This window comes from Aspergillus oryzae, chromosome 5, assembly GCF_000184455.2.
Source record: "Aspergillus oryzae RIB40 DNA, chromosome 5".
Lineage (NCBI taxonomy): Eukaryota > Fungi > Ascomycota > Eurotiomycetes > Eurotiales > Aspergillaceae > Aspergillus > Aspergillus oryzae.
Genome location: NC_036439.1, coordinates 4,264,396 through 4,290,298, shown reverse-complemented (window position 1 = coordinate 4,290,298; position 25,903 = coordinate 4,264,396). Strand labels below are relative to the sequence as shown.

The window sequence follows — 25,903 nt, the reverse complement described above, 5'->3', positions numbered from 1 at the left end:
GTATCGCATCGCACAAGGTGCATGTATAGCTAAAGTACAAGAGACGCGGATTCGTCCAGTTTATTGGCTTTTATCATGTATCAGCAAGCGAGGTTCGAGCGCATAATGCTCAGTTTTTACCTCGGCAACGGGTTTGACGCTTCATATACAATAATGGTGGTAGATAAAAAGACCCCAGAAACCTTTGGTTGGAGAAGCTTGTCAATCTTCTCAAGCTAATCACGGGAATCAAAAGCTATATTAATGATTCTACATGTTTATATGGGCTGTGACACTGACAGCTCGAGAGGCAGCCAAACACACTAGTCCACCCTACTTACGTATCCGTACACTCAATACACAATCTGTAGAGGGTTATGTAGTATGGCATACAGAGGTACAATCAAGCTCATTGACAAATTTGACAAAACCGTTCAAGATATGCAGTGCTTATTACATACATGAGAGAGTGTTTGTCCAGAGGGATGAGAAGCATGGAACAAATATGAGGTGCCACGCTATCCTCGTCTAGGAACTCCATCTAGACCCCAATTTCCGCTGGTAGCACAAGATCATACAAATGACTTGGTGGTCAGCGAGTAACTCACGTTGCTACTTGGATAAAAGCACCCACGCCTCGGCTTTTGCTAGCCGTGCAATCATCTCGTACCTATACTTTGCCTCACAACCAACTATCGAATAATCCCCCACGATGGACTACAATAAGCCCTCTTGATCTTCTTCACATGGCGCAAGAAGCTAAATGGGTGGACAAGGTGAATATGGCTCGCGTGGATGGGCATCTGTGCAGTTGGGCCACGGGCTTTCACCCCCGAAATCTCTCATGTCGGCTAGATGGGGGGTTCCTGAATGGCTCATACAATGTAGGCCAAAAGCTTGTCTTTGACGATGGTACAACCTGGTTACTCCGCCTACCTCGTGCTAGCAGGGTTTCTCCTGAGTATGCAGACGAAAAGATAGCCATGGAGGTGGAAGCTCTTCATGTCATTCGGGAGAAGACGTCCTTACCCGTGCCAGAGGTATATGCCTGGGGCCTTGCAAGGGAGAATCGACTTGGTTTAGGGGCTTTCATACTGATAAACTTTATACATGGTATTTGCCTCGGTGAGGTGTTTGGTGGAGGCAGTTCGAGACTAATCAGGGAAGATATCCCCGATGCCGATATAGAATTCCTTTACAGGCAAATGGCGCATTTCATGTTGCAGTTTTACAGGATAGATTTCAGCCAGATTGAAAGCCTGCCGACGTTGCAAACGAAGTTCCCTGCGCCCGGTCATCCGCTCACATGGAAGGCACATGAGATACTAAGGGCAGGAGGTGTTGATACTTTGGTCTGTGGTACGTGTTGCCCGATGTAAGAACTACCACTGACAACAATAGGTGATCGAACCAATGGTTTCTCTACGACCAGAGACTACTCTGAGTACGTTATCAGTCAAGACTGGCGACAACTACGGCTCCAACCAAATTCAATTGCGGGTCCCCACAGTGCAAGATCGAGATACGCCTCGTTGAAGATATTGGAGAGTCTAATTCCTGAGTTGACCCATCCCACCTATGACCACGGTCCTTTCAAGCTTATTTGTGGCGACTTTGGCCTTGGAAATGTCATTGTACGAAAGCCAGGATGACCTTACAATTACTGGGGTGGTAGACATGGAGTGGGTCTATGCAGGGCCAGCTCAGCTATTCGGATCTGCTCCCTGGTGGCTTCTTATGGGTCGACCTCTCAACGAGGAATGGGATTTCGACGAGGATGATGCCCCAGAGGCCACTGATCGCTACTTCAAATACTTGGAAATTTTTATACGCGTGCTATCAGACGAAGAGGGTAAGATGACGGGGAATGGCCGCAAAGAACTCGCCGAGCTGGTTAATGGTCTAAGAATTCTGGAGCCATGTGGCTCCATATGCTTCTGTCGAGTGACCTTTTTAATACACCTACCTTGTATGCAATTGCGAAAATTCAAGGGTACTGAGTGGTGGGACGAGCGCTTGAAGGAGAATGGTGATACGGAGGAAGTCGAAACATTCGTTGCAAGCAAGCTGGAAGACCTGGCAGCGTATGACAAGATCAAGGATAAGGTGGAACATTTCAAGGCCCTCATGGATAGCAAGGAGATAACAACAACAGATTTCATTAGTTCTGTTTATTCTCTTCTAAGATCTGCTCAAGAAAAGTGCTCGGACTAAGAAATGAGAGATCTCGAGGGATAAGGCGAGCTAAGCAAAAGATCATGTTGATCCACTACTGTTTTATTATGTACCTTAGGACAGTTTAAACTGTCTTATTAAATGATTGGGAAACCGTCAAAAAAGAACTTCAGGAGACGTTCTACTGTTATGATCATTTCACAACTTGATAAACCCGAAAGCCGTTAGCTCACCAGATTCCCATTGTAATATCTTGAATTAAACTATATACACCACGCGGCCCCAGGAAGCTTGATGTACAATACTATGTGAGAAAGTAGAATTATAAGCTTCATAAAATGACAACATATCCAGGATACATCAGGGGCGCAGTCGTTCCCGCTTCCACCACGATGTGGATTAAAGTTTCATAACTAGGAGAAAACAAGACCCTTTCTTAAATTACCAAATGTTGCAAAGTATAAATCGGAAAAGTATCCGGTACGCGACACCCACGGCCGTTGGTCTGACGCCTTCGGCAGTTCTTTTGCTGCTCGCTTGACGTAAGTGGACTTGAGATCCATAACCGCCTTGTTAGCTAGTGGACATTGATTTTCGCGAGTGGGAATAGCAGTTGAATAGCCCTTGTTCTCCATGTGCTGCAGGATCCTACAAACGAGCTGCATGGCAATGTCTGCTCCAAGCGTCCATGAGGCGTTCACGAAGCCCAACACCAGTGCTGCGTTCGGGAGGTCCTGGAGCATAAGGCCATTCCATGTGTACTTTTCGGAAGTATTAAGCTTTTCTCCTTTGATGTAGATGGGGATGCCGCCAAAGAATTTCATTCTTAAGCCAGTGGCCGTGACGATGACATCGGCGTCGAGTCGTTTTCCAGACGTTAACTGGATCCCGCCTTCGTCAACTGTGTCAATTACCCCAGTCTCAACCTTCGCTTTTGTGGAATTTAAAGCCCTGAAAAAGTCTCCATTTGGGCAGATACAAAGTCTTTGCTCCCACGGGTTGTAGCGGGGTTTGAAGTGGGGATCGACTGGGACTCCTAGGGGCAGTTGTGCTCCCATGCCCTTTTGAAGCATGGATCTCGCGGCGTTCGGGAAAGTATGACAAAAGCGATAGAACAGCTGAGGAACGACCAGATACCACAGTCGACGTAGGTAGTATAGCGCTGAGTTTGGCAGGAGTATGTTCCAGATGGTGTTGAGTCGAGCATTAGGGATGGAGGTAAGATACGTAGGGCTGCGTTGCAACATTGTCACAGATTCCGAGTCCTCTGCGAGTGACGGTATAAGAGTCACTGCCGTGGCACCACTGCCAATGACTACAATTCTTTTACCCAAGGCATCGAATTTGTCGGGCCAGAATTGGGGGTGAATCACCTCGCCTTTGAAGTTCTGCAGGCCAGGTATAGTGGCTTCTAAGGGGTTGTGGTAATCATAGTAGCCGGTCGCAAATATTATAAAGCGAGCGTTGAGTTTCTTTGAAGGGTTCTCACTTTCTACCTCGAGACGCCACTCATGACCGTCCCATTTGGCTGCGTTCACTCGATGGTTGAGGCGGATGTGCTGCTTGATGCCATGTGCAGTAGCCGCATCCTCGAGGTACCTCAAGATATCTCCCCCTTCTGCGATGGGGTTAGATTGATTCCATGGAAACCACTTGAAGCCGAAAGTGTAGAGATCAGAGTCTGATCGAATGCCGGGATAGCGGAAAAGATCCCATGTGCCCCCGATATTGTTTCGGGCCTCCAGGATGGCGAAGCGGTAGTTAGGAAAGTCAGTCTGGAGACGATGGGCGGCATTGATGCCAGATATCCCTGCCCCGATAATGAGGACATCAAACGAAGTTGTAACCATCTTGACACAAGATAGGATTTGAGTAGAATGAGTATATAGCGTGGATACGTTTGGTCTGGCAGGATAGGAGCATATATACATTTGGAGAGACGCAAGGGGCTTCAGCTATTTAGAACAAAACATGCCCCTCTTTGCCTCCCGCTATTTTCTATTCCGAGGTCGTTTACAATATCTTCGGTTAACCACATCCTCATACAAAATAATGCCTGATCTCGACATGTGCTCTCCTGTTATTGGCGTGATGCAGTTGAGATGGCTTTATAATTCCCCGGAGTGGTAAAAACCCTCCGCCTGGGCTCCACAGCCACAAGCGAAACGCTGAGACTCAACTTCCCTAGTATTGATAAATTAGCGAAACCTTGCGAAGGATTACCCAAGGTTAGGTTCATAAAATTCAGGTTTATTCAGCTCAAAAATTGGAGCAGCAAGTGCAGCAAGAGCTATAAAAAGGCCAACAGCGACCGTCACCATCGCTCTTCAGTACTCTTCATCACAGCGGAACCTACACAATCGCCTCTCAAATCACGACCATGTCTGCCAATCATCTACTACAGCTTTTCTTGGACAAGGCTAAAATCCTCTTTTCCCAACTGCCACCAAATGCTCAGAATTACCTGTCCCGTCCATTGGTTCACAAGGCGATCGCACTTGTGGCAGCTATCCAGTCCCTGAGAATTGCCAACAGGTATCTATCCCAAAGGGCACAGAACAACTGGGTCCGCTCACGTCCTTGGGATGCGTCGAAGGAGCTGGTGCTTCTCACAGGAGGAAGTAGTGGCATCGGAAAGCAAATAATGCAGGACTTAGCCAAGCTTAATGTCAAGGTTATCATTTGTGATATTCAGGAGCCCAACTTCTCCTTGCGTGAGTGACTATTCCCCACTGGAATCACTGGGTATTAACTAACATACGGTGTAGCATCGAACGTCTTTTTCTACAAAGTGGATCTTACATCCTCTGCCGCAATTAAAGAGATAGCTACAAAGATACGAAGGGATCATGGTCATCCGACAGTCTTGATCAATAACGCCGGTGTTGGGTTCGGGGGAACCATCCTGGATGAACCAGAAGAAAAGATCCGCCTGACTGTTGAGGTCAACACTTTGGCCCATTTCTGGACTGTGAAGGAGTTCTTGCCTAGTATGATCAAAAATGATCATGGTCACATCGTGAACATCGCCAGCATGGCTAGCTTTGTAGCACTGGGAGAGATGGCGGATTACGCTTGCTCGAAAGCTGGGGCGCTTGCGTTTCACGAAAGTTTGACCCAGGAGATCAAGCACTGGTATGGCTCAAGAAGAGTGCGCACGAGGTGAGTCCTCCCTAGATGTCTCATTTCAAGCAGGCAGCTTCTAACAGGGGTCAATCAGTGTCATCCACCCGTTGTGGGTTCAGACACCTATGATCAATGACCTCGCTCAATACCGTTCACAATTCGGACAGTCCATAATGACACCTGAAAAAGTATCCCAAGCAGTGATGAAGCAGCTCGTAAATGGAAATGGAGGCCAGGTTGTTGTTCCCTCGTCTCAAGGCTTGGCCGCCATGATCCGTGGGCTTCCGAACTGGATTCAAGAACGCTTGCGAGATCGTGCCTCGCAAAGCTTCGTCAGATTGCGGCGCTTGGAGCAAGACCTGGCAGGCTCGCAAGTTCAACAACGTGCCATGACTTGATTGGACTTAACCATGTGTTTCATCGGTTGTTCTGGATGTTGTAGATCATGATGTAGTAGGTAACTCGTGGGTAGGGCAAGTGGATTAGTGCTTTGTTTTATTGGCTGTCTCCGCATTACGCTATGCCATAAATCGAAAAAACCCTCCGCCAGCGGGGATGATCATCTTTGCCACTTAAAAGACCCATATCTCAATTTCAGACCGAGAAAGAGTGGAGACTGCCAAGCTTTCTAACACGCAAGTGTATCTTTTTTCGTCACAGAAGGCCTCGGTAAGTCGGCCCCTTAAATGGGAACCGTACTTAGACTCACTTCGCTCCACTTCGGCCTCACCGCGCCTAATCATGGTTGATAAGGATGCTTATGATGCAGAGAAAAGCCTGTGATCAATGCTTTAGTAGAAAGAAAAGATGCTTGATGCGCCCGGCGTCCTCCATATGTGTCCGATGTGAGAAATCATCCCTTGCCTGCACCATTGCCCGACAGCAACTACGCGCAGGGCGCCCGCCGAAACAAGAACATCCTGGGGTAGCGAAAGGGTCACTCGCTATATGGGACTATGCGCTATCAAAGGGTAGCCCAGAAGAGGAAGGTCGGGAGGAACCCCAGATCGTAATTAAGTCCAGCGCGACCCAAGATGCAGGGGAAGGGTCTCCCTCGGAGTCCACACATTCGGGATCCTCCACGCACCTAGAGGTTGAGGACTTCTATGTTCTACACGATATCTATATGTTTGGATTGACGTTTGCAAAGGACTTCCAACAGGCCCTGGAATACTGCTACCGTCATTCCGCGGATCTGTTGGATGAAACTTTCGCTGCTATCAGTAGCTGTCTCTCGTGGGCTCGTTTTGGCTTGCTCACAGCCGATCAAGTCGATGTGAGGAGCGGTGCTGCTTCTGTAGAGAAGCTTAGAAATGCTGTCATTGTGGATACCCATGATGCACTCGCAGTTCTAATGCTGGGGCAGGCACTAGCGGCGTTTGATTCCCTGGTCACATCCACAGGAGAGATCTCCATTCTTCGATGCTCCTTGTCCCTTGTTCACCCATGGTATCCGGATATTGCTCGCAACCGACTTCTAGAACCCATCGCGATCGCACCAATCTTTTGGGACACGGTATGGTGCCTACTGCATCGTGAAGTCCCTGTGATCCGACCGCTGTTCAATCGTGCAGGAGTCGTTGACCGAGTAGCAGGTCTCTGTACGTCCCTGCTGTATATACTCTATGATTTGTGTGTTGTCAGCAAGCAACTCGCAGACGGATCTGCCCAGGAAACGATTCTTGAGGAAGTTGAGCATCGGATCCGGACCTGGTCGCCTGATGACTCTGGTCTCTGTTTGGAGACGTACAGCGAATTAGAGATATTATCAATGCGCACACAGGCAACGATGTATCGAACCGCTGCTCTCCTTCTCATCCATCGCCTGCGTCATCCACTGACCTTTGACGATACGACCGCAACTGCCCTTGCCAGTGATATCCTTGACGCCAGAAGTCAATTCTTTGCGGATGCCGGAACCGGTGCCAAGCTACAAAATACCACTTTCCCACTATTCCTTGCCCTTCTCGAAATTCCCATTTCCCTGGAAGGCCTTTGGGAGAGCTCAACGTGGCTTCGCACTCGACCAGCTTGTGTGGACCGTTTGTTTGTCTTCAACCAGTATTACTGGGATCAACGACGGTCGGGGTTCAATGGCTCGCTCTTTGATCTTATAGAAAGTGGTCCTGAATTTGTTCCGGGTCCGTGAAGCCTCCATCATTCCAATCTTTGTCAACGTTGATGATCTAGTGTTCTGCCCTACTCCTTGGCCTAAGGCATCCAGACCAAATTGCCTCCGCTCATAAATCTCTTTATGCCTTTGACACGACATCTATTCTTTTCCAACACAGATCTTTCCCAGTACCGAGAAGCTCTCCGACTGTGGCTATACCTATACGTTGCTGTCATAGTTCCAATTAGCCTTTGAAGACCAACCTCACAAATAATACGTCCCTTAGTGGATAATGACGGCAAATAAATCGACCAAATGCCCGCAGCCCAGGTTCCTGCCAACATCACATCGACCAGCTCTCAGTGCCCTAATAGACCCCGCTGTCGCTGGAAGAGGGCCTGCATCTGTTCATGAGGATTCCTCCATTCATAAACCCAATAGTCTCAAAGCAGAGACTATGATGAAACACATGATACTATGGTCATACGCCCTGCCTGGGTATGCACGCTTTTGGCATAGTACCTAAAAGACTAAGGCAATGCCGTAACAGCTGGGCTGGATATGTCATCGTATGGTCATCGAATGGGTTGGTAATAAACTTGAATCAATGAGCAAGGAGAAATGAGCAAGGGAATATGAGGTCTGATCGCAGGAAGCTTGATACGTGGTCAAGTACCACATAGTCAGTTAGGTAATTCAATGTGGACATCGGCTCGCCTCCCACCTTGACGGCCTCTTTTAACACATCAACGTGATATATCAGTTTTCCAAGTTCGTCATGGCCTCAGTAATGTTTGCGTGCGTGCGTTATATTCCGTGCATCACATTGTACTTCAATCGGTCCTATCCATGAAATATTTAGGTAAGTACGCGTGCTACATTCCGGGATGGAGATTGAAGCTGAAGCTGTGGAAGTAGGTTTAAGATTTCAGGCTCGTTTGAGGGCCATTAAGGCACTTCGTATGAGATTGTCAATCCTTTCCTAGTTAAAATACTCGCATTTATAAGAGCCAAGCGGTCCGTCTTAAGCTTTTCACGCGTGGCCTATCTATTATTAGTCGCAAAGGGCGCGGGATTTTATGCGGCGGCCTACACTGCCTAAAAGTGCATCGACGTTTGAGAAAGGAGAAAGAGATTCAAAACAAAACTATATCAGAATTGGCCTATCCTAAATATAAGCAACTGTTATTCAATTTGCATCCTTGGAGGGACCAATTTTGTCCGAAAGTAGTTCTAAATACGTCAGATAGTAAATTGTTTAAAATCCGAAAACATCCAAAAGAATTCCAATGAGCTATCTTCACGACGATGACGTAATGCTCAAGAATAAGATGCTGATGATATGCCCCTATATCGTGGTTACGTTCTTCAACAGCCCAGCTTCGCCCGCGGTTACATGTCCGACTCAGAATCTGAACCATGTTCATGAGGCTGCACCTGGGACACTGGAGTAAGCGCCTGTGGTTGATGATATCCTTCAGCTATTATGGCTGGCCATATGTATTCTGCAGACTTGGCCCCGGGAAAACATAGTGTGGCTGCTGCAGTTGCTGAGGATACAAGCGATTAGCAGGCGACGGGCTAGTAGCAAGATTATACGCAGCCTGGGCTTGTGGAGGCACAAAAGATGGCTGGGACGGATACTGGTTGACCCATCCTGGATACGCTAGGGGCTTAACCGGCTGTGCCGATGCTGGAGCAGCGGCCCTAGATGCATATACAGCCTTTCGTGACTAGAAGTTATCAGCCCGGGTACTGTTAAGATATGCTGCCTCTTGATCTGTCATGCCCCTAGTCTCGAGAAGGTACTTTTCAAACCCTGTAACAGCTTTAACCACACTCTTGAAATGCCGACCGTTGAGATCGCATTGGTTTCCACCGTTTTTAATACCACGGGTCCTCTCGTAGTGAGCAAGAGCAGAGGCGATGAGGAATGCATCCCGGATTTGTCTTCCATTCCACCTGCCTTTGCCGTTCTCCCTTTTCGTGAAATGCTTTTCGGCAAAGGCGAGAATACCCTCACGGTCTATCGATAAGGGCTTCCGTCCACCGCCGTGCTCTTCCTCTATAGCCGCCAGTCGATCAAGGCTGACTTCCCATATTTTCTCTGTTTGGTCTAGGTCAAGGTACGGGGAGTACAAACAGATGTAAATCCGGAACTCGAATGCTTCGTCAATGGTCCCCACCCGGTTTGTGGTGAGAAACAGAATTCCGGAGTAGTAGTCCAGGACGCGGAGAAAAACTGCAGATGAGTTAGCATGATCCAAATAAGAGGGAAAACAGAGTATGCAACCCTGATACCAGGGCATTACGACTCAAACCAGATGATACTCCTTCGAAACGGAACACATCTGCCTCATCAAGCAACAGAATATAATCCCACAATTGTGCTACTCGAAACATTTCCTTCAAAGACTTTTATACTGCTGCAGGATCTAACCCTAGATCACCACAAGTGGTGAGAAGCAGGGGTTTCTGGAAGTTACTGGCGATCGTTTCCGCAGTCGATGGTTTGCCAACACCAGGAACTCCATGGAGTAAAATTACTAGACCCCTGCCTTTATTCTGGACGATATCTTGACTGATCGTGGCGATACCTCTGGTTTCGTTGATCTCTTTTCGTATGAAATGGGATTCGACTAGTGCTCGAAGTATGGCTTCATGATTCCGATTGATGATCAGAATGCTGAACATGTCTCTGTCCTCCTCGGTCCGCCGAAGATTTTTAACATCAAATGCGACGAATCTTCGATCCTGGAGTGAATAGCCGAAGAGCCTACTAGGCAACAGATGCAGGTCTTCTTCTCGTGGTGAGTACTCGAAAGAGTCTCTACTCGTCATACCAGACAGAAAAGGATCATGATAGCAACAGTATTCTCTCTTGGAGAAGTGTGGAATATTATCTTCAATCCGACACAACAGACATCCGTTGTTTGAAACTCTTTGAGCTCCTGCCCCTCTGTCCAATACCACACCGCTAGGCACTCCGCAGTGCCTTGATTCATACGTCCCCGGTGATATCTTGTCGATGGCAGCTTGCGAACAGGCTTCAAGCCTGGATGAGCCTTGAATGGTTCTTCGAAATCGATCACCACATTGCCAGACACAAAAACAAAGTTCGTTTCATTTTGCTCTGGGACGAACACCCATGGAGTATGGGCCAAGAACTTTGAATCACGAGTTTGCATGAATCCTCGCCCAACTTCGTTTTCGTCTTCCATAACCTTCTTCACGTTTCTTGAAAACCGAATGGGGTACACTTTGAGAGAAGTCACGCTGACCCTTTCTTCGTATCGCTCGATAGAAAATCACCCTTTCACGCAGACATACGATGTACTGTCGTAGTCAATGCAGTATGCCTTAACCCAAAACTGCTTTTTAGCTTCATATCGTGTGTACACCCACCATAGTCTCTCATCTGGTCTTCTGCTTTTCCTGAGCTTGTCGTAATCCAGCCCGCCAGGGTTACTCTTGGCTTCCGAGTAGTATATGGTTTCTCCTGGAGTGAACAAATGCCAAAACTCATCAAAGCTAACATTGAAGCTGTCGGTGGCACTCGTGTTCTTCTGGCAACATACTAACGATGACCTTCGGCTAGGCCAGGCTTGGGCTCATAGAAACAATTAGTAACCTCAACCCAGATCTAATGTCTGCAACTGGCTTACCAAACCATGTCTGAATTATTTTAGATGTTATCTAGATTGTTCTAATTACGGAGCGCTATTTTGTCATCTTATTGTTATAAATATTACGATAGCAATACTATCAAATTTATATACCTGCGACTGGTAAGAGACTAATAGTATATACTATATCTACGGCAGTATATATGAATAGTCTGAATACATGTCTGAATCATACTCAGATAGCTTTTCAAAACTACAATCCTTTCCCATCATACCAGTGCTTTCCTCTCTTTCACAATTTGCAGATGATTATGGTTCAGTCGAACAGACCTCAACTTCTGGCTGTTGACAGTCAATATGAAGGTTTGCCAAGTGGCCCGGAGGATGAAGCTATGTTGAATCCCCACGCGGTGCGATACCATTATAAAAGAAACCACGACCAAAAGTACACTTTAGTTCATGATAGATCTTGTTTCTTGTTGTCTGGGGTGTCTACCAGGCATAGATACACTGTGTTACGATCATTGAACTCAGAGGTAATACTTGTTTCACTAGATAAACAATTCTTCTAGTAATAGATGCACCTGATGTTAATATTAAGGACTGGTCCCACAACACAAAAGGCCAGTATCATACCGTCTATCGCTAAGGCGTTCCATACGATTGAGTAGGATCCAATGCCGAGAACAAGAGAAAGAAAGTGTAAGGGCAAATATGCAAGAGAGCATCCGCAACGAGCGAGTGCATGGGTTGTTCCGCAAACGTGCACACAGAAGGGGGAGCTATGGTTGAGAGTCAACATCCTACGCGAAAAGGTATTGCCCAAAAATGTCAGGTTGCGAAGGGACATACAATGTGAATGATTCCTCGGCATGGTTCCGAGCTCAAAGATAGTGATCTGTCTACTCTCCGCCAGGATAGCCCGAGAGAGGCTGCCATCTACTACTTCTGCTCGGCGGGGCTGTCGGAACAACGTCCATGGGCAAATTGTTGGATGGCGATCGTGGAAAGAGCTGCAGAGGAATATAGAGCACATTCACTGCCCCCTTCAACATACGACCATGCCTGACAGTCTTTCACTCTTTCACAGTACTGTCCGCAGGCTGTGGCGTTGAGTAATCCATACTTGAAAGTGATGGGCGCCCCATTGAATGAGGCAAACTCGTTGTGAGTCAGCTTCGAGAGAGAATCAGTTGCTGTCGCCAAAGTCCAAGAGCCGAGAACGGCTGCCAGGTGAAGAAGCGGAATTGTCAATAACATTATCAAAACAGGTGGTTTTGGGGACAGGTAGGGGAAGATGCAAGGAGAGAAAAAGCCGGATTGGTCGGAAGAGAAAACGGTCGACAACTATGTAGGTCCATATCAAATATATTCCCAGTTGCAATAGCGGCCCACTGTTAGCTACGGCGTTGGAGAGGTAATAAAACGACAATAGTGCTAAATGAACGGAGATTAGTTACTGAATGTAGCTCTTTTACCGTACGGTACTTGTTGGGGTCAAAAGTCTCAGATCCAAGGGTCTACTTTGTACTAATGGCAATAAATGCTGGAGTTGATGTTTCACTTCCATTTACCCTAGGGACTTAAGCAAAAGGCTGGTCCCGGGGCTAGCTAGCTTGGCACCCCCCACATAGTTCAGATTCCGCTCATCCGTGGGAGATTAAAGTGAGCCTCCTTCCTTTATGAGTTCATCTCATTATCTTTTAACTACTCCGGGCCCCATCACGTAACTCGCCACTGAACAGGGATTACAAACGGATACCTTCCTCTCTCATTACCGAAAATACTCCGGTTCATCTCCATATACACGCCAAAAGCAAAAGAAATGGATCCTGATCCATTCGGACGACTTCCGTGGTTTGTCCTGCAAAGGATCCTATCAAACCTTCCCGGTCTACCTGCGCTGCATAGCCTCTACAAGGCGTCGCCGGAAGTGGCGGGACTTTTGCACCAGAACAACGACCTATTTGCCCGGATCGTGGATGCGAGTATCGACAACCCAGTCCGCGAAAGGGGCCTGGCGCCACATGTCCAGGATACCATACGGCTCATTATCCTTGTTTGAACCCGAACGCAGGAACCGGAGACAGATATCCTTGGCATTTTGCATTATGCCCGTGAACGTCCCCGTGAATGGCCTCCTATGCTTAAGACAATATCCCCGCTAACACCCTCGGCTATTCTTCGTCGGCTTCTTCGCCTGATGGTCCGACTGCGATGTCTCATCCACGCATATTTCCATTCTACAATTACAAGGTGCCTCCGGCTGCAGCTGGAGCATTTACCCCGAAAAACCCTGTTTTACACTACACGCCCGGTGGTTGATCTAAGCCGACGCCCCAAGGGTATTTCATACACCCCGGTTGATATAGGGCCACCAACTTGGGCTGAGGAGCAGCGACTGCTCAGTAGTTTCTTATGCATTGTCCTTTTTTACGAGCTGCGCAAGACACATCTTGAATGTTCTCTGGCCACGGGAGACAGCGAGTCTACCCGCGCTTTGCTGGATAACAACGTGCAAGGGTTTTGGGAAAACGCCTTTTGGACGCGTGCCATCGAGGGTCAGGAGGAGCAGATAGCTACCCTTCTTCATTGGTTGGATCAACAGGCGGACGGACGTGAGAATATATATGCCTGGTTGTTATCTGGTAAGGTCTTAGGGGATTACCGGCATTGTTGCCAATGCTATACAACTGTAATAGATGCGCAAATGCACGACTCGACAATCATAGAGAACGACCTAAACTCGGGGCGATCATCCAGTGGTATGCGATGCTTATGGTCATGTAAACACGACCTTAGGTCGCCCCTCAAAGGTGTTGATTACTCAATCTTCCGCCCATATGGCCTTGTATTCTGGGATGGTGTCAGAATGGACGGCCTGGGCTGGCCAGATAGGGGTGTATCACACCGAATATGGTTCGCTTGGTCTTCTATATTCACCAAAGAGGATTGGGAGGAATTGCAGAGACGGCAGTCCACTATTACCGCAGCTGCTGAGGTTCGACATTAGGAAAGACAGGCTGCTGTATATTGTCCTTGGTTTACATGGCCATGTCTCTAAAGGCAGTGTCGAAAATAAAAATACTTCTGAGGGTACTTTCACCGTAATACCTACCATTGAATACGAGATTCTATGCCGATATCAATATTCTTTTTAGCCATAAGTGTAAACTCAAAAAAGACTCTGCGTTCAAGAGGACGCGTTCCATAGCAAGTCCATTCCTAGTAATTAGACAAAAGGACGACCGCCTGTCTTTATATAAAACTGAAGATAAAGCTATCTTTTATCTCAATCATTCTGTTCGACGGGATCAATCTTAAAGTACAACATCGCGTCTCCATCCGCTCCAAATACCGTTATCGAGGAAACCGTCAGAAGGCCAATCTGGGCCTTGTGCTGGGTTAGCAGCCAGCCAATGCCGCGCCCATTCGAGCAGTATAGCAGCGCATAGCACTCGTCAGAGCCTGGTCGAAACGTTTTGCCGCGCGTCTCCATTGGTGAATAATCATCCCAGTCGTTGAAGTCATCGGCCTCTCCAATGGCTTGCCGCATGATACTCAATGATTGCGTGTTAGCAAATACACTATGGAACAGATGCCGTAGGCCCCCGGGAGCGCCCTTAGTATAGTTCTCCCAGAGAAGAAAAACCACAATCGACCATTACCTCAGGGGCACAATAGCTGACATGGGCGTGCTATCTTTCTTAGCATGCTCCGGGCTCCTAACATTATTCACGACAATCATTCTCTCGCCCGCATTGAACAGACACTTATATTCTGCTCCAGATGGCTAGAAACTGTCAATCGGGAATCACGATAGTCAAGAGTCTCAAATCCCCCTACCTCATATTCGTTACCGCCCACCGTTACAGGTACTATTTGATCAATTTTTATGATCTCGTTCTTGTCTGCATCAATGTTGAGCTTCTCGAACGCAGCTTCAAGAAGGTCCTGACCCATTGCGTCGTTTATTTCTGCGTCTTCGTCCAACTCCCACCCATATCTAGCCACGTCCTCATAGTCTGTCCATTCGCTAATCGGCCTAGAAACGGCCTGATTTGCAGCTTCCTGGTCACCATCCATCGCACAATGCAAGCGCTGCCCTCTACTCAATAAATCCCAGTCAGTCTGTCGAGAAACTAGTTTGTGCGGTGCCCGCTGGACACGCGAGTGGCGATGACCCCGTCCATGCGTATGCAGCCCTTTCGCTAGGAAGGCCAAAAGAGGAGGACTGCTAAGATGAAAAGTAGGAATGTCTTAGCACGCCAAAGACTAGCCGCAGGTGTCATCCTGCCACTGGAAGTTCGTTGCGCCATAAAGGATAGAGGGGATAAAGATCCCTGCAGGGGCGTTAATGATATTGAACTTGAAGGAGACCACGCAAAGAGGATGTGGAGCAAGCAGGACACATAACACACACCAGCGCCAGGATTGAGTTATGTAGGTGCCCACAAGAATGTTGGAAAGGAAATTGAAGGGGGTCTGTTTGAGCTAGGTGGTAAATAGAACGGATGCTCCGAGAGGACCTCTCATACTTGTTAACCTATTCTAACACCGGCCGAGCACCTTGCACAAATTCGAACGTCCGACCTGCTAGATTGGGTTTTCGTGAGGGTCCACGGAGAAGGTGCGCTCCGCAACCTGCCCGGTGGTCGTAAGTGCTAATCCCATCCTTGGTGAATACTACTTCTGTAGTGGTCTATCTCTAAGCGAAATGAAGTCCAGGACGGGTTTTACAATTGGTGTGAATGGATCCAGAGGGAAGATAGGACTGGGCATTCGGATCACTTTCCCTCGGCTCTACAGTGAACAAGAAGCCGTGGGTCATGAATTGAATTCTATGAGCCTAGGTATTGACGGTGGGAATAGAGAAAAATCGGGATATGCTAGCGTAGGGGTCGAGATTCTTGAGCCAATGATATCGAGACCGAGTGAAAGCCCTGCAACGTACTGTTTCTACTCCGTAGTCCCGCCTGAGACGCTGGGCCAACTAAGTATTAGGTCTCAATAGTTTGTAGCGACGAACCATCGGTTAGCCTGACGCTATTGTTCGGACCGTCTCTTAGCGCATGTAACGTGGGCCGTTCAACGGGTAAATCCGAAAATCGCCCTCAATTTCATGCCCGGGCGAAAAGTGAAGGAGCTCTTGGCGTCCCAATAACACATAGGCTGCTGTTTGGCGTGTATCGTTCTCGCAGGCTCCACCCTGTGGCCTATGCAACATTGCTGTTGTCCACCTAGGATATCTAATATTGCGAGGATGCATCCAATCTTGTTGGGGTGGGGTCTTCTCAGGAGGCAATTCATTATGTGCGATTGTGTGGGCATATGGATCTCGGTTAGGACGGCCAAGTCTCTTCTGCCGATGGTCTCATGAAAGGTATTTAAGGTTGCAACGACATATCATCGTTCTCTTTTGATTGAAATACCGTGCTTCAGTCTCACCAGACGCAATGTTTGTGTGGTCGATCTTGCTGACCTTGCTTCTGGCAGGTACCAGCCATGGAAAAGCCGTATTTACTCATTTCATGGTATGTTATGGCCTGGAGGAGAAGAACGAGCTGCTCAGGACGTGCTGAATTGAATGTTAGGTCGGCAATACTGGAAACTATATAGGAAGTGATTTCCATGATGATATCACCAAGGCCAAGGAAGCTCACATTGATGCCTTTATCCTGAATATGGCGAATGCCGACCCCGTCAATGACGCGGTAGTGTCAATATTCTTTCAGGAGGCCGAAAGGCTTGGGTTCCAGTTATTCTTTTCCTTCGACTATGCAGGCAATGGGCCCTAGCCTATTAGTGACGTGATCAATATGATCAACAACTACGGCGGGAAGGCCTCCTACTACCACTACGAAGGCAAGCCTTTGGTGTCAACCTTTGAAGGCCCTGCAAATTCAGATGATTGGCTCATCATCAAGCAGTCCACAGGATGTTTCTTTGTGCCAGACTGGTCGTCGTTGGGAGCCAAGCCAGCAGTGGAGCTAGGCACGGCGGACGGTCTGTTCAACTGGGCCGCTTGGCCATGGGGAGGTCAAGAAATGAACACTTACGTCGACGCCTCGTACACGGAATATCTTGATGAGCTTCCTTACATGATGCCGGCTTCACCATGGTTCTATACAAACCTTCCCGGATATAAGAAGAATTGGCTGTGGCGGTGAGTCGTATCTCTTCTGGAGTCTCTGTGCCCTTCCTTCCCGAAAGCTAACGAAGGAATTGCTCTAGAGGAGACAACTTGTGGTATGACAGGTGGCAGGAAATCTGGTATCTCAAGCCACCGTTTGTTCAAATTATCTCCTGGAACGACTATGGCGAGTCTCACTATATCGGACCACTACGAGACTATGCCATGGAGGCCTTCGACATTGGCCGAGCTCCCTATAACTATGTCACTGACATGCCTCATGATGGCTGGCGGCTCTTTCTTCCATTTTTGATCGACACCTATAAGTATGGAAAAGCCACAATCGATAAGGAGGGCTTGACTGTGTGGCATTGACCGCAACCTGCGTCCGCTTGTAGCTCAGGAGGAACCTCTGGTAACACTGCGAGCCAGCTTCAAATTGAGTTTCATCCAACAGAGATCGTACAGGACCACATCTTCTTCTCTGTTCTCCTTAGTGCTCCGGCAACCGTTACGGTCAGTGTTGGTGGAGTATCCCAACAAGCCAGCTGGACTTGGCAACCGGACGGAGGTGTCGGTATCTACCATGGCAGTGTTCCTTTCGGTTCTAGCCTGGGAGACGTCGTCGTCACGTTATCGCGCTCTGGGAAGCAGGTAGCCCAGGTCCACGGCAGCTCCATATCCACGAATTGCGTCAAGGGGCTGACGAATTGGAATGCCTGGGTCGGCAGCGCCAGTGCTAGTGAAAGTGTCAATGCGAAGCCGGAAACGAATCTTTTCAATCAGAAATGTATAAATGGCACCGGAGCCAATAACTTTGCTGGTCTATGTGAGTTCGGTTGCAAATATGGCTACTGTCCTCTCGGTGCCTGTTACTGCCAGCTTCAAGGGGAGCCTCGAGAAACACCCAATGCGACCGGACCCATGGGCTATCCTCAAGCAGGACTCGATGCCAGCTATAGCGGTCTCTGCGCGTTTGACTGCCCTCATGGATTCTGCCCCGACACCGCATGCAGCACCGTCTCTGCACCGTTGTCCACGCCCACTGTCTCACCCTTTTTACCTCCAGCATGCATCGGCGGTACAGGGGAAGGTAATCTCGCCGGTCTTTGTGACTTCATGTGTAATTTGGGGTTCTGTCCTATCAATGCGTGTACATGTACTGCCCAAGGTGCTCTTCACACGCTCCCTGAAGCAACAGATAAGGTTGGTGAAGCGGGTCCAGGAATGGATGAAACTGTCTATGGACCCCTTTGCGAGTTCACCTGCAAGTATGGATACTGTCCCGAAGGCGCATGTGCCATCTCTACGTCTGGTGGAGAGGGTGACGACAAGGGCTCTGGTGATGTCTATGTAGATCCAGGCATCTTCCTGAAACCTTCCCCTGTTGTCGGATGTATTCCGCCTTGTACTCTGATAATGCCAGACCTGCTCCTGAATAACCCAACGACAATCTATTTATCTCCGGTGGCTACGTCCATTACCTTGGGAACCACCACTATCAAGACCCTTTACCCCAGCCCCAGTATGACCAAGCCCTATGCCCCAATGTCTTTACCCTGACCAATTGCTGATTATTCTGCGAGTAGTTACTACCACGGCTATGAGCTATTTTAATATGCCTGTCGGCCCCGGTCAAACGAGACCCTTCTCCTTCTATCTGACTCCCAGCTATTCTCCGGAGCCCGTCACATTGGAGGCGGACGGTACTTCCACCACAATCTTCATACCTCCAGTCTCTATCCAGTCAATTACACCAGGTGGTGGGGTCACGCAGACACCCACGTCTCTTGGAACAACCGAATACTACACAAATGGCCAGACATATACCTATTCTGAGGCATAATTCCCGTCTCTCTAAGATATCGCGACTTCTACAATCACGACCACGACACACCGTGCCCAGACCTCACCGGCTACCTCCGCTACCTCAACGACGGTTGTTCCAGTATGGGTCCAGGCTGGAGGCTTCTATTGGTCTCCGGTACCCCAGCCTACCCCGAAACCGGAGGATATACCCGTGCCCCCACTGCCCTCGTTTCCTCCGATCCCCAAGGCACCACGCTTCAAACTCTTCGATTTGTTCTCAATCGACTGCCCCCCAAACCGATTCCTTCCAACAACCACTTTTACCAGCCACGCCCCGTTCCCCTCCTGTACAGATATCAATAGCCCCGGCTGCGGACATCGCTGTACCTCGAACTGCGGTAGCAGTTCCAGCGAGGAGAGCACCGCGCAGACAGCCACCAACTACTGGGTCACTTGCTCTGACACCAGCTGCTCCACCACAAAGACGGCCACTTTTACCGGATGCTCAGTGACTAACTCGGCCACGACAACGGGCAAGTATTGTCCGACGGGTGTCAAGATCAATCCCAATGACGACCAGGGGGCTAATGGTTATCCCCCACGAACGACCTCTATCATCACTACCAGTATCCCGGAGATTGCCGTCGTCGGGGGCGATCCATATACGGTAACGGGAGGAACCATCAATGTCGATGGCACGACTATCCGGGTGCCCAACGTGGATGGCAACGAGCAGTTTAGCACGACAATAGACAATGTGCCCATCCCAAGCTATTCAGGCATGGTTGCCGTGCCAGTGTTCCCAACGGCCAAGCCAACTTCCGACTCAGGATCCCACTCCACTACCTCCTCGACGACCACGTCTACCATTACTACTACCACCAGCTCGGCAAAGCCAGCGCCTACCTCTGCGGATGGTTGTGATCTGATGAAGAAACAAGGTGTATGCTGGAATAAGTGTGACCCTATTACCGGCAAGGCGGTGGGCGGTGGGTGGAAAAAGGGCGATCCATGGTGTTGGCTTGAACATGACGGAGTAGGTGCCTTTTGCAACCATCAGACAGACTGCCCAACCACATTCCAATGTCAGCCAAGTAGTTGGGCGTAAGGTGGATGTACAATACCAGAGCCAGATTATGGTGGTTGCGCCATAATGGATGGTATACAGGGAGTATGTTGGAGCAAATGCAACCCAAAGACCTCTCAGCCCGTCCAGGAAGAGTGGAAAGCAGGAGATCCATGGTGCTGGCTTAAGACCGACCAGGCAGGGCCTTTCTGCAATAACGACAAAGGTTGTCCAGCAGATCTGGAGTGTCAGCCAAGTAGTTGGGCCAAGGGAGGATGTTCGGCTAGCACGCCAATTGCCGCTCAGCTACTTTCGTTTCATACTAACGGGGCATCTGCTGGGCCTCTTGGCCTTGGGCCTGGCTTATACTAAGCCGATATTGACACTACTATAATAGAAATGATCTAGAACTTGTACAAAAAGAATATGACGGAATGCTCAGACTTACTTGTTTGCAATATGTATCAGGGATAGGACCTAGGCAGCATCGACGAAGTCGACTACTTCAGTTGTATGTAGCCAGTGATATCGACTGCTCTTCCCTTAAATCCGTACATATTATTGATGGATAATCGCTCAGCAATCAGTAGCCCCTCTTCATTATCAGTACTCGCTCCGGTAATGCGGATCGAGATTGACCGACTTTACCGAATCATCGTCTCCCCTGGTTATTTCATACAAATACCATAGCTATGTCCCTGCTATGAGTTCCATTTACTTCTGTTTTGGCATCTCGCAGTTTGAACGGACCTGACCGGGGCAGAGATAAAACTCTGTATCCCATAGTTACTTCCTTATCAGCGATGCAACTGTCATCCTGAGAATATCGCATCGAAATATTATCCCGATTATTAATCCACCAGCGAAAAGGCACTTCTAGAAAAGTAAAGGTGCAATGGGGCAATACCAGATACTGCCATGTTTCTCAAAGCAAATTGTTTTGCATCGTATAGAGATCATCGGAGCTTCGTGTCTTACTTTTAGGTTTTGGCCTTTTCTCTGTTCTTAACTATATAGCAGTACGCCAACTCAAAGGCTCGCCTTCATTGCTACAGTTACGGTATCCAAAATATCGGTGGTCAGCGAAATCATTCCCATTATGTCCATTGCTTCCAGTCAATGAAGCAAATGCTTTTATAGGAAACTAAGCACTTTATGACTATCGTCATCCTTGCCTTGGACCAGATGGTATGCCGAGTAGCAACATAAGTACTATATGTCCTCCAAGAGCGATTGATGCTTAAGCCAACTGCTGGTATCCTGATACTTCGTCTCAGTGCTCGTTAGATCACCTATATCCTTTCTGCGAAACCTATTCATAACGCATAAATATTGCGCAGATATCTGCTTGAGTATTCGGTGCTTCGCCGTCAGAAAGGCAGGTGCAGTGTGAAGAAATATTGCAGGTGTAAACGATAAAAGCGGACTAAACTATTGGAGCCTGTTGCCACGTCACGTATCGGAGAAAGTCAATCTAGCGCAAGGTATATGGCATTGCGGATATCTCAAGGATACGGGCCAGGGCATCAAGTGGCAGTCGAGTCTTAAGAACAGCGTATGTCAATATATCCCGAAATTCTGTCATCAAGGGCTCTTGTACCTAGAAACTAGCCTCACCACTGCCTCATGACCATTCCTAGCCGCCCGGGAAAGTGGTGTTTGACTAAACGTATTATCTGTCGACTCTATATCTGCCTTGTTCTCGAGCAGGAGTCTCACCACTGTCTCATAACCATTCTCTGCTGCCCAGAAAAGTGGTGTTTGGCCGTTTTCATCCCTTGAATCTATATCTGCCTTATTCTCGAGCAGTAGTCTTACCACTGCCTCATAGCCATTCCCTGCTGCCCAGGAAAGTGGTGTTCGGCCAAAAATATTATCTGTCGACTCTATATCTGCCTTGTTCTCGAGCAGGAGTCTCACCACTGCCTCATGACCATTCCTAGCCGCCCAGGAAAGTGGTGTTTGGCCAAACATATTATCTGTCGACTCTATATCTACACTATGTTCAAGAAGGAGCCTTACTACTACCTTATGGCCATTCTTTGCCGCCCGGGAAAGTGATGTTTGGCCGTTTCTATCCCTCAACTCTATATCTGCCTTATTCTCGAGCAGTAGTCTTACCACTGCCTCATGGCCATTCTCTGCCGCCCGGGAAAATGGTGTTTGGCCGTTTTCATCCCTTGAATCTATATCTGCCTTGTTCTCGAGCAGTAGTCTCACTACTGCCTCATGGCCATTCTCTGCCGCCCGGGAAAATGGTGTTTGGCCGTTTTCATCCCTTGAATCTATATCTGCCTTGTTCTCGAGCAGTAGTCTCACTACTGCCTCATGGCCATTCTCTGCCGCCCGGGAAAATGGTGTTTGGCCGTTTTCATCCCTTGAATCTATATCTGCCTTGTTCTCGAGCAGTAGTCTCACTACTGCCTCATGGCCATTCTCTGCCGTGCAGGAAAGTGGTGTTTGGCCGTTTTCATCCCTCGAATCTATATCTGCATTATTCTCAAGCAGGAGTGTCACTATCGCTTCATTGCCCTTTCTGGCGGCTGAAATGAGCAGTCTGGTTTGAATCTTGTCGATGGACAGATGATGATTCTGGGATCCTTTCTTCTTCACGATATTCCATACTTCATTATTCCCACTGCAGATGGCATATTCTAACGGCGTTCCTCCGATATCATCTTTCAAGTCAATCACAGCTCCTGCTTTGAGCAACAAACTGACTGCCTCCACTTGACCGTTTATAATAGCCCACGAAAGAGGTGTCCTATTATGCCTGTCTCGCGCATCAACCCGGGCCATCTTCCACCAGGTTCTGTAGGATCTTTTGATCAATAGCTTTATGACAGTAGTATGGCCGTTCCCAGACGCCCAGGATAGTGCCGAGCGGCCATATATATCGTCCTCAGCGTCAACATCAGTTTTACCCATCTCAATCCAGTGTTGCACTACAGGTATTAGTCCAAAATAGGCTCCAATCATAAGACTGTTGAAGCCAGTCGGGAATTTTGTGCCCAATGACGCCCAATAAACTTGGAACCAAGCTGGACAGCAATCTTCTATCAGATCGCAGAGTGTCACAAGGGATTGTTTCATATTGTCAGTGTCATCATTCGCTTCCAAAAAATGAGTGGCCCAAGATCTGGTAGAGTAGTCTAGAAAGATATAGGTGTTGGTAAGCTCGCCTATGTCTATTCTCCGAGGCAAGGTCTTCCGAAAATCGGAGAGCAGCAGGTACTTGATACAGATTCTTGAAATAATCTGATGAGACTCTTGCAGCTTTAGTGAATGCTTCCATGAGAGGCTTTGAATGCTATCATTGCTTCGTTTATGGGTATCTCGGAATCGGTTTCGCCAGGCAGCGTTATGAAGCACGCGAAGTTTGCTGTCGGATGTATTCCCCTGGATCGGGGGTTTATTCTTTTCAATCAAAAACTCTCTCGCCGTTTGATGAAGGAGGTAAATTTTACCTTCTACAACGGTAATAAACAGTCCGCAGAGGTCCCGGATATTTTCACGAATACGGTCTTCTGATCTGAGTTCGAGCTCCCGATATGACTGGTGTTTTTCACTTAAGATTAAAGCGAGGTTCATTTCTTGGAGCGTTAAGGGCCGTGTCGCACCGACCACGATATGAAGTAATTTTCTGGCCTTTTGGCAGTCTTCGCTTCGAGATAAGATTCGTTCATAGGCATCGTCCACGGTCTTGGGGAGGTCAGACGTAGCGTCGAGTATTCTTGTTTTATCGATATCCTTAATATTCTCAATTAGATTTAGAGTAAGGTAGACCCAGAGATATGTGGTGTTGGGAACACGTGTGACGCTCTTGAGTAGGATAGACTTTTCCTCTTCCGTGAGCTTTAGTCGGGCGCCAATTGTTTCAACCCTTGCTTTGATGAAAGTTTTGATCTCACGAGAGATATCCTCCATTTCTTCAGTACCTTCCCCGCTGAGATGAATCAATGGTTGCCCTTCCATCTGCATAGGCTGAAATCCTTGTCTGATGTCACCATAGAGGCGACTAGTAATAAGAAACTTTAGATTGAAATTATGCCGACTTTCATCAGTGTAAAGCCTTTCGAGTGCTACAGTGAGTTGGGACCGTCCATCCGGTTCGCATTCATCGAAGGCGTCTAGCAGACAAATGATCTCTGTAGTATCCGTTTGTTTCGCAGCGCTGATGAGGACGTTCCAAAGACTACCAAAAGAATCAACAATCCTTTCGTCCATCTCAAATTGTTCAATAATATGCGCAGTAAGCAGATCGCGATTCTGGTAAAAGAGCTGGTGAAAAATGCAGCATAACGCCTTTACGATGCTCCTCTGATCCTCGAAGTCGTCCTTAAAGAAGAAATATCCGACTGTTCGACCAGCGTGACTTGTGAGAACAGAATCTGCCAAATACTTTGCCAACACAGATTTTCCACATCCAGGATCTGCAGTGACCCACAGCATCTGCGACGTCTGGGTCTCTTGCCAGGCTCTGAAAGTCGGATGAGTAACAAACCAGTCACACGTCCCTCGTACTCGAACAGGGTTTCGATCTTTCTGATCTCGATATTTCGATACATTCAGTCTCTTTAGGACATCCATCTGTCGTGATTGAAGAGAACGCTCATTCTGGGTACTCTGATAGAAGTTCACAGTCCCAGGAAAGTTGGATCCGGGAAACTGGTTGCCATTGCCTGTATTGTTGTTCTGGGTACTCATATGGGAGTTGAACATATCCCCACTGCCGTGGTCGTTGGTGAATGACATCCTGAGATTGCAGTCGATATGTTACACTTATGGATCTCTGTCAGGCTCTCATCCGGTTTCAATATCGATCAGGTACCGAATAAATGCCTTTGAAGACATATGTTGCTCTCTATGCACCCCTAGCAGTTTTTGACGGGCTGCGAAAAGGCTCGAGGCCAGCTAGCGTGGACGCTCGGGCTACGGGTAATTAAAGCGGAGAGAGAGAGAAGAAAGAAGGATGGATAAATGGAAAAGAAAGTACACCATGCATGGGTCTACTTGCTACGTCAGCAGCAGCAGCAGCACCTTTCCATTTATTTCCTAGTGTCGCCGGTGATCGATGCGGCATGTGACCAGTCAGATTTCGGGTAGCTGGCTTCGGAAAGGCGAGGCCTCCAATAATATTCAATCATTCTGTTGCGCAGGTAATATATGCCCGTTATGGCTGTAATACGGAGTAAACCGTGCATAAAAGATCGTGCGGCTGACTTCCTATACACAATGATTCTCGTAATCCCCGTTTCTCCGCGTTCTACATCACCCATTCTGTTTGGCAGTAAACATTGAGGATTCTTAAGTTACCCCTTCCATCTCCTTCAAAGGCTGGGGCACGTGTAGTTTTCGAGGACTAAGAAGGTAGATTAGTGGGTACTGGTGGATGACTTTTTGAACTAAAGACGACGCTATCCTGAATGTTTAAAATACAAGTGCACTTAACTAATTCATGATACCACTGCTGAATCAGTAGTTCTACGGATCATTATTTTTACAACGTTGCCGTGTCCAAGAAAGAAAGATACAGTAAAGTAAAGCGCCACATATAGTGCCAGATAGGATATTGCTTGTCATCTGCCTAGGTATCCTTAGATGCGGTCGGAGGGTGGCCGAAATACACAGGCCCAGCAAAGCTACCGAGAAATTGATTGCCATTTCCTGTGTTGTTGTTCTGAGCGTTCCCAGTAGCATTGAACTGCTGTCCAGAACCGTAGCTATTAAATGTGAAGCTGGCTGCCTCACTGCGCTTTGCCTCTTTGTTTGATTGCATATGAATTCTTGCGTCAGTTCTATTGCTGCTGCTAATAGGAACAACCGTTAAGAGCACCTTAGCATATGCAGATGCACTCAGTGCTGAATAACCTTGC

At 48.0% G+C, this 25,903-nt stretch overlaps 9 protein-coding genes across 9 annotated transcripts; 5 read left to right on the top strand and 4 right to left on the bottom strand.

Moving 5' to 3' along the window:
- Nucleotides 1-742: 742 nt before the first annotated feature.
- On the top strand, nt 743-1,515 carry AO090113000101 (uncharacterized protein; the record flags this gene model as incomplete). Its single annotated transcript, XM_023237817.1, has 3 exons — nt 743-863; nt 961-1,338; nt 1,436-1,515. The coding sequence occupies 3 exons, from the start codon at nt 743-745 to the stop codon at nt 1,513-1,515; spliced, it is 579 nt and encodes a 192-aa protein (XP_023092607.1).
- Nucleotides 1,516-1,605: 90 nt separating this feature from the next.
- AO090113000100 (uncharacterized protein) lies at nt 1,606-2,193 on the top strand (the record flags this gene model as incomplete). Its single annotated transcript, XM_001824234.3, has 1 exon — nt 1,606-2,193. The coding sequence occupies one exon, from the start codon at nt 1,606-1,608 to the stop codon at nt 2,191-2,193; it is 588 nt and encodes a 195-aa protein (XP_001824286.3).
- Nucleotides 2,194-2,567: 374 nt separating this feature from the next.
- AO090113000099 (flavin-containing monooxygenase) lies at nt 2,568-4,004 on the bottom strand (the record flags this gene model as incomplete). Its single annotated transcript, XM_001824233.1, has 1 exon — nt 2,568-4,004. One exon carries the CDS (start codon nt 4,002-4,004, stop codon nt 2,568-2,570), a length of 1,437 nt encoding a protein of 478 aa, XP_001824285.1.
- Nucleotides 4,005-4,534: 530 nt separating this feature from the next.
- On the top strand, nt 4,535-5,320 carry AO090113000098 (uncharacterized protein; the record flags this gene model as incomplete). The annotated part of the gene is made up of 2 exons (XM_001824231.3): nt 4,535-4,868; nt 4,923-5,320. 2 exons carry the CDS (start codon nt 4,535-4,537, stop codon nt 5,318-5,320), a joined length of 732 nt encoding a protein of 243 aa, XP_001824283.3.
- Nucleotides 5,321-6,043: 723 nt separating this feature from the next.
- Nucleotides 6,044-7,526, top strand: AO090113000097 (Zn(II)2Cys6 transcription factor; the record flags this gene model as incomplete). Its single annotated transcript, XM_023237815.1, has 2 exons — nt 6,044-7,421; nt 7,471-7,526. 2 exons carry the CDS (start codon nt 6,044-6,046, stop codon nt 7,524-7,526), a joined length of 1,434 nt encoding a protein of 477 aa, XP_023092606.1.
- A 1,600-nt stretch (nt 7,527-9,126) lies between these two features.
- Nucleotides 9,127-9,796, bottom strand: AO090113000095 (uncharacterized protein; the record flags this gene model as incomplete). Its single annotated transcript, XM_023237814.1, has 2 exons — nt 9,127-9,481; nt 9,777-9,796. 2 exons carry the CDS (start codon nt 9,794-9,796, stop codon nt 9,127-9,129), a joined length of 375 nt encoding a protein of 124 aa, XP_023092605.1.
- A 4,967-nt stretch (nt 9,797-14,763) lies between these two features.
- On the bottom strand, nt 14,764-15,801 carry AO090113000092 (uncharacterized protein; the record flags this gene model as incomplete). Its single annotated transcript, XM_023237813.1, has 2 exons — nt 14,764-15,150; nt 15,760-15,801. 2 exons carry the CDS (start codon nt 15,799-15,801, stop codon nt 14,764-14,766), a joined length of 429 nt encoding a protein of 142 aa, XP_023092604.1.
- Nucleotides 15,802-16,475: 674 nt separating this feature from the next.
- Nucleotides 16,476-19,885, top strand: AO090113000091 (glycoside hydrolase family 71 protein; the record flags this gene model as incomplete). Its single annotated transcript, XM_023237812.1, has 8 exons — nt 16,476-16,553; nt 16,614-16,777; nt 16,826-17,185; nt 17,254-17,517; nt 17,551-18,677; nt 18,742-18,915; nt 19,015-19,696; nt 19,741-19,885. The coding sequence occupies 8 exons, from the start codon at nt 16,476-16,478 to the stop codon at nt 19,883-19,885; spliced, it is 2,994 nt and encodes a 997-aa protein (XP_023092603.1).
- Nucleotides 19,886-21,611: 1,726 nt separating this feature from the next.
- On the bottom strand, nt 21,612-24,782 carry AO090113000090 (uncharacterized protein; the record flags this gene model as incomplete). The annotated part of the gene is made up of 1 exon (XM_001824227.3): nt 21,612-24,782. One exon carries the CDS (start codon nt 24,780-24,782, stop codon nt 21,612-21,614), a length of 3,171 nt encoding a protein of 1,056 aa, XP_001824279.1.
- Between the last annotated feature and the right edge of the window lie 1,121 nt (nt 24,783-25,903).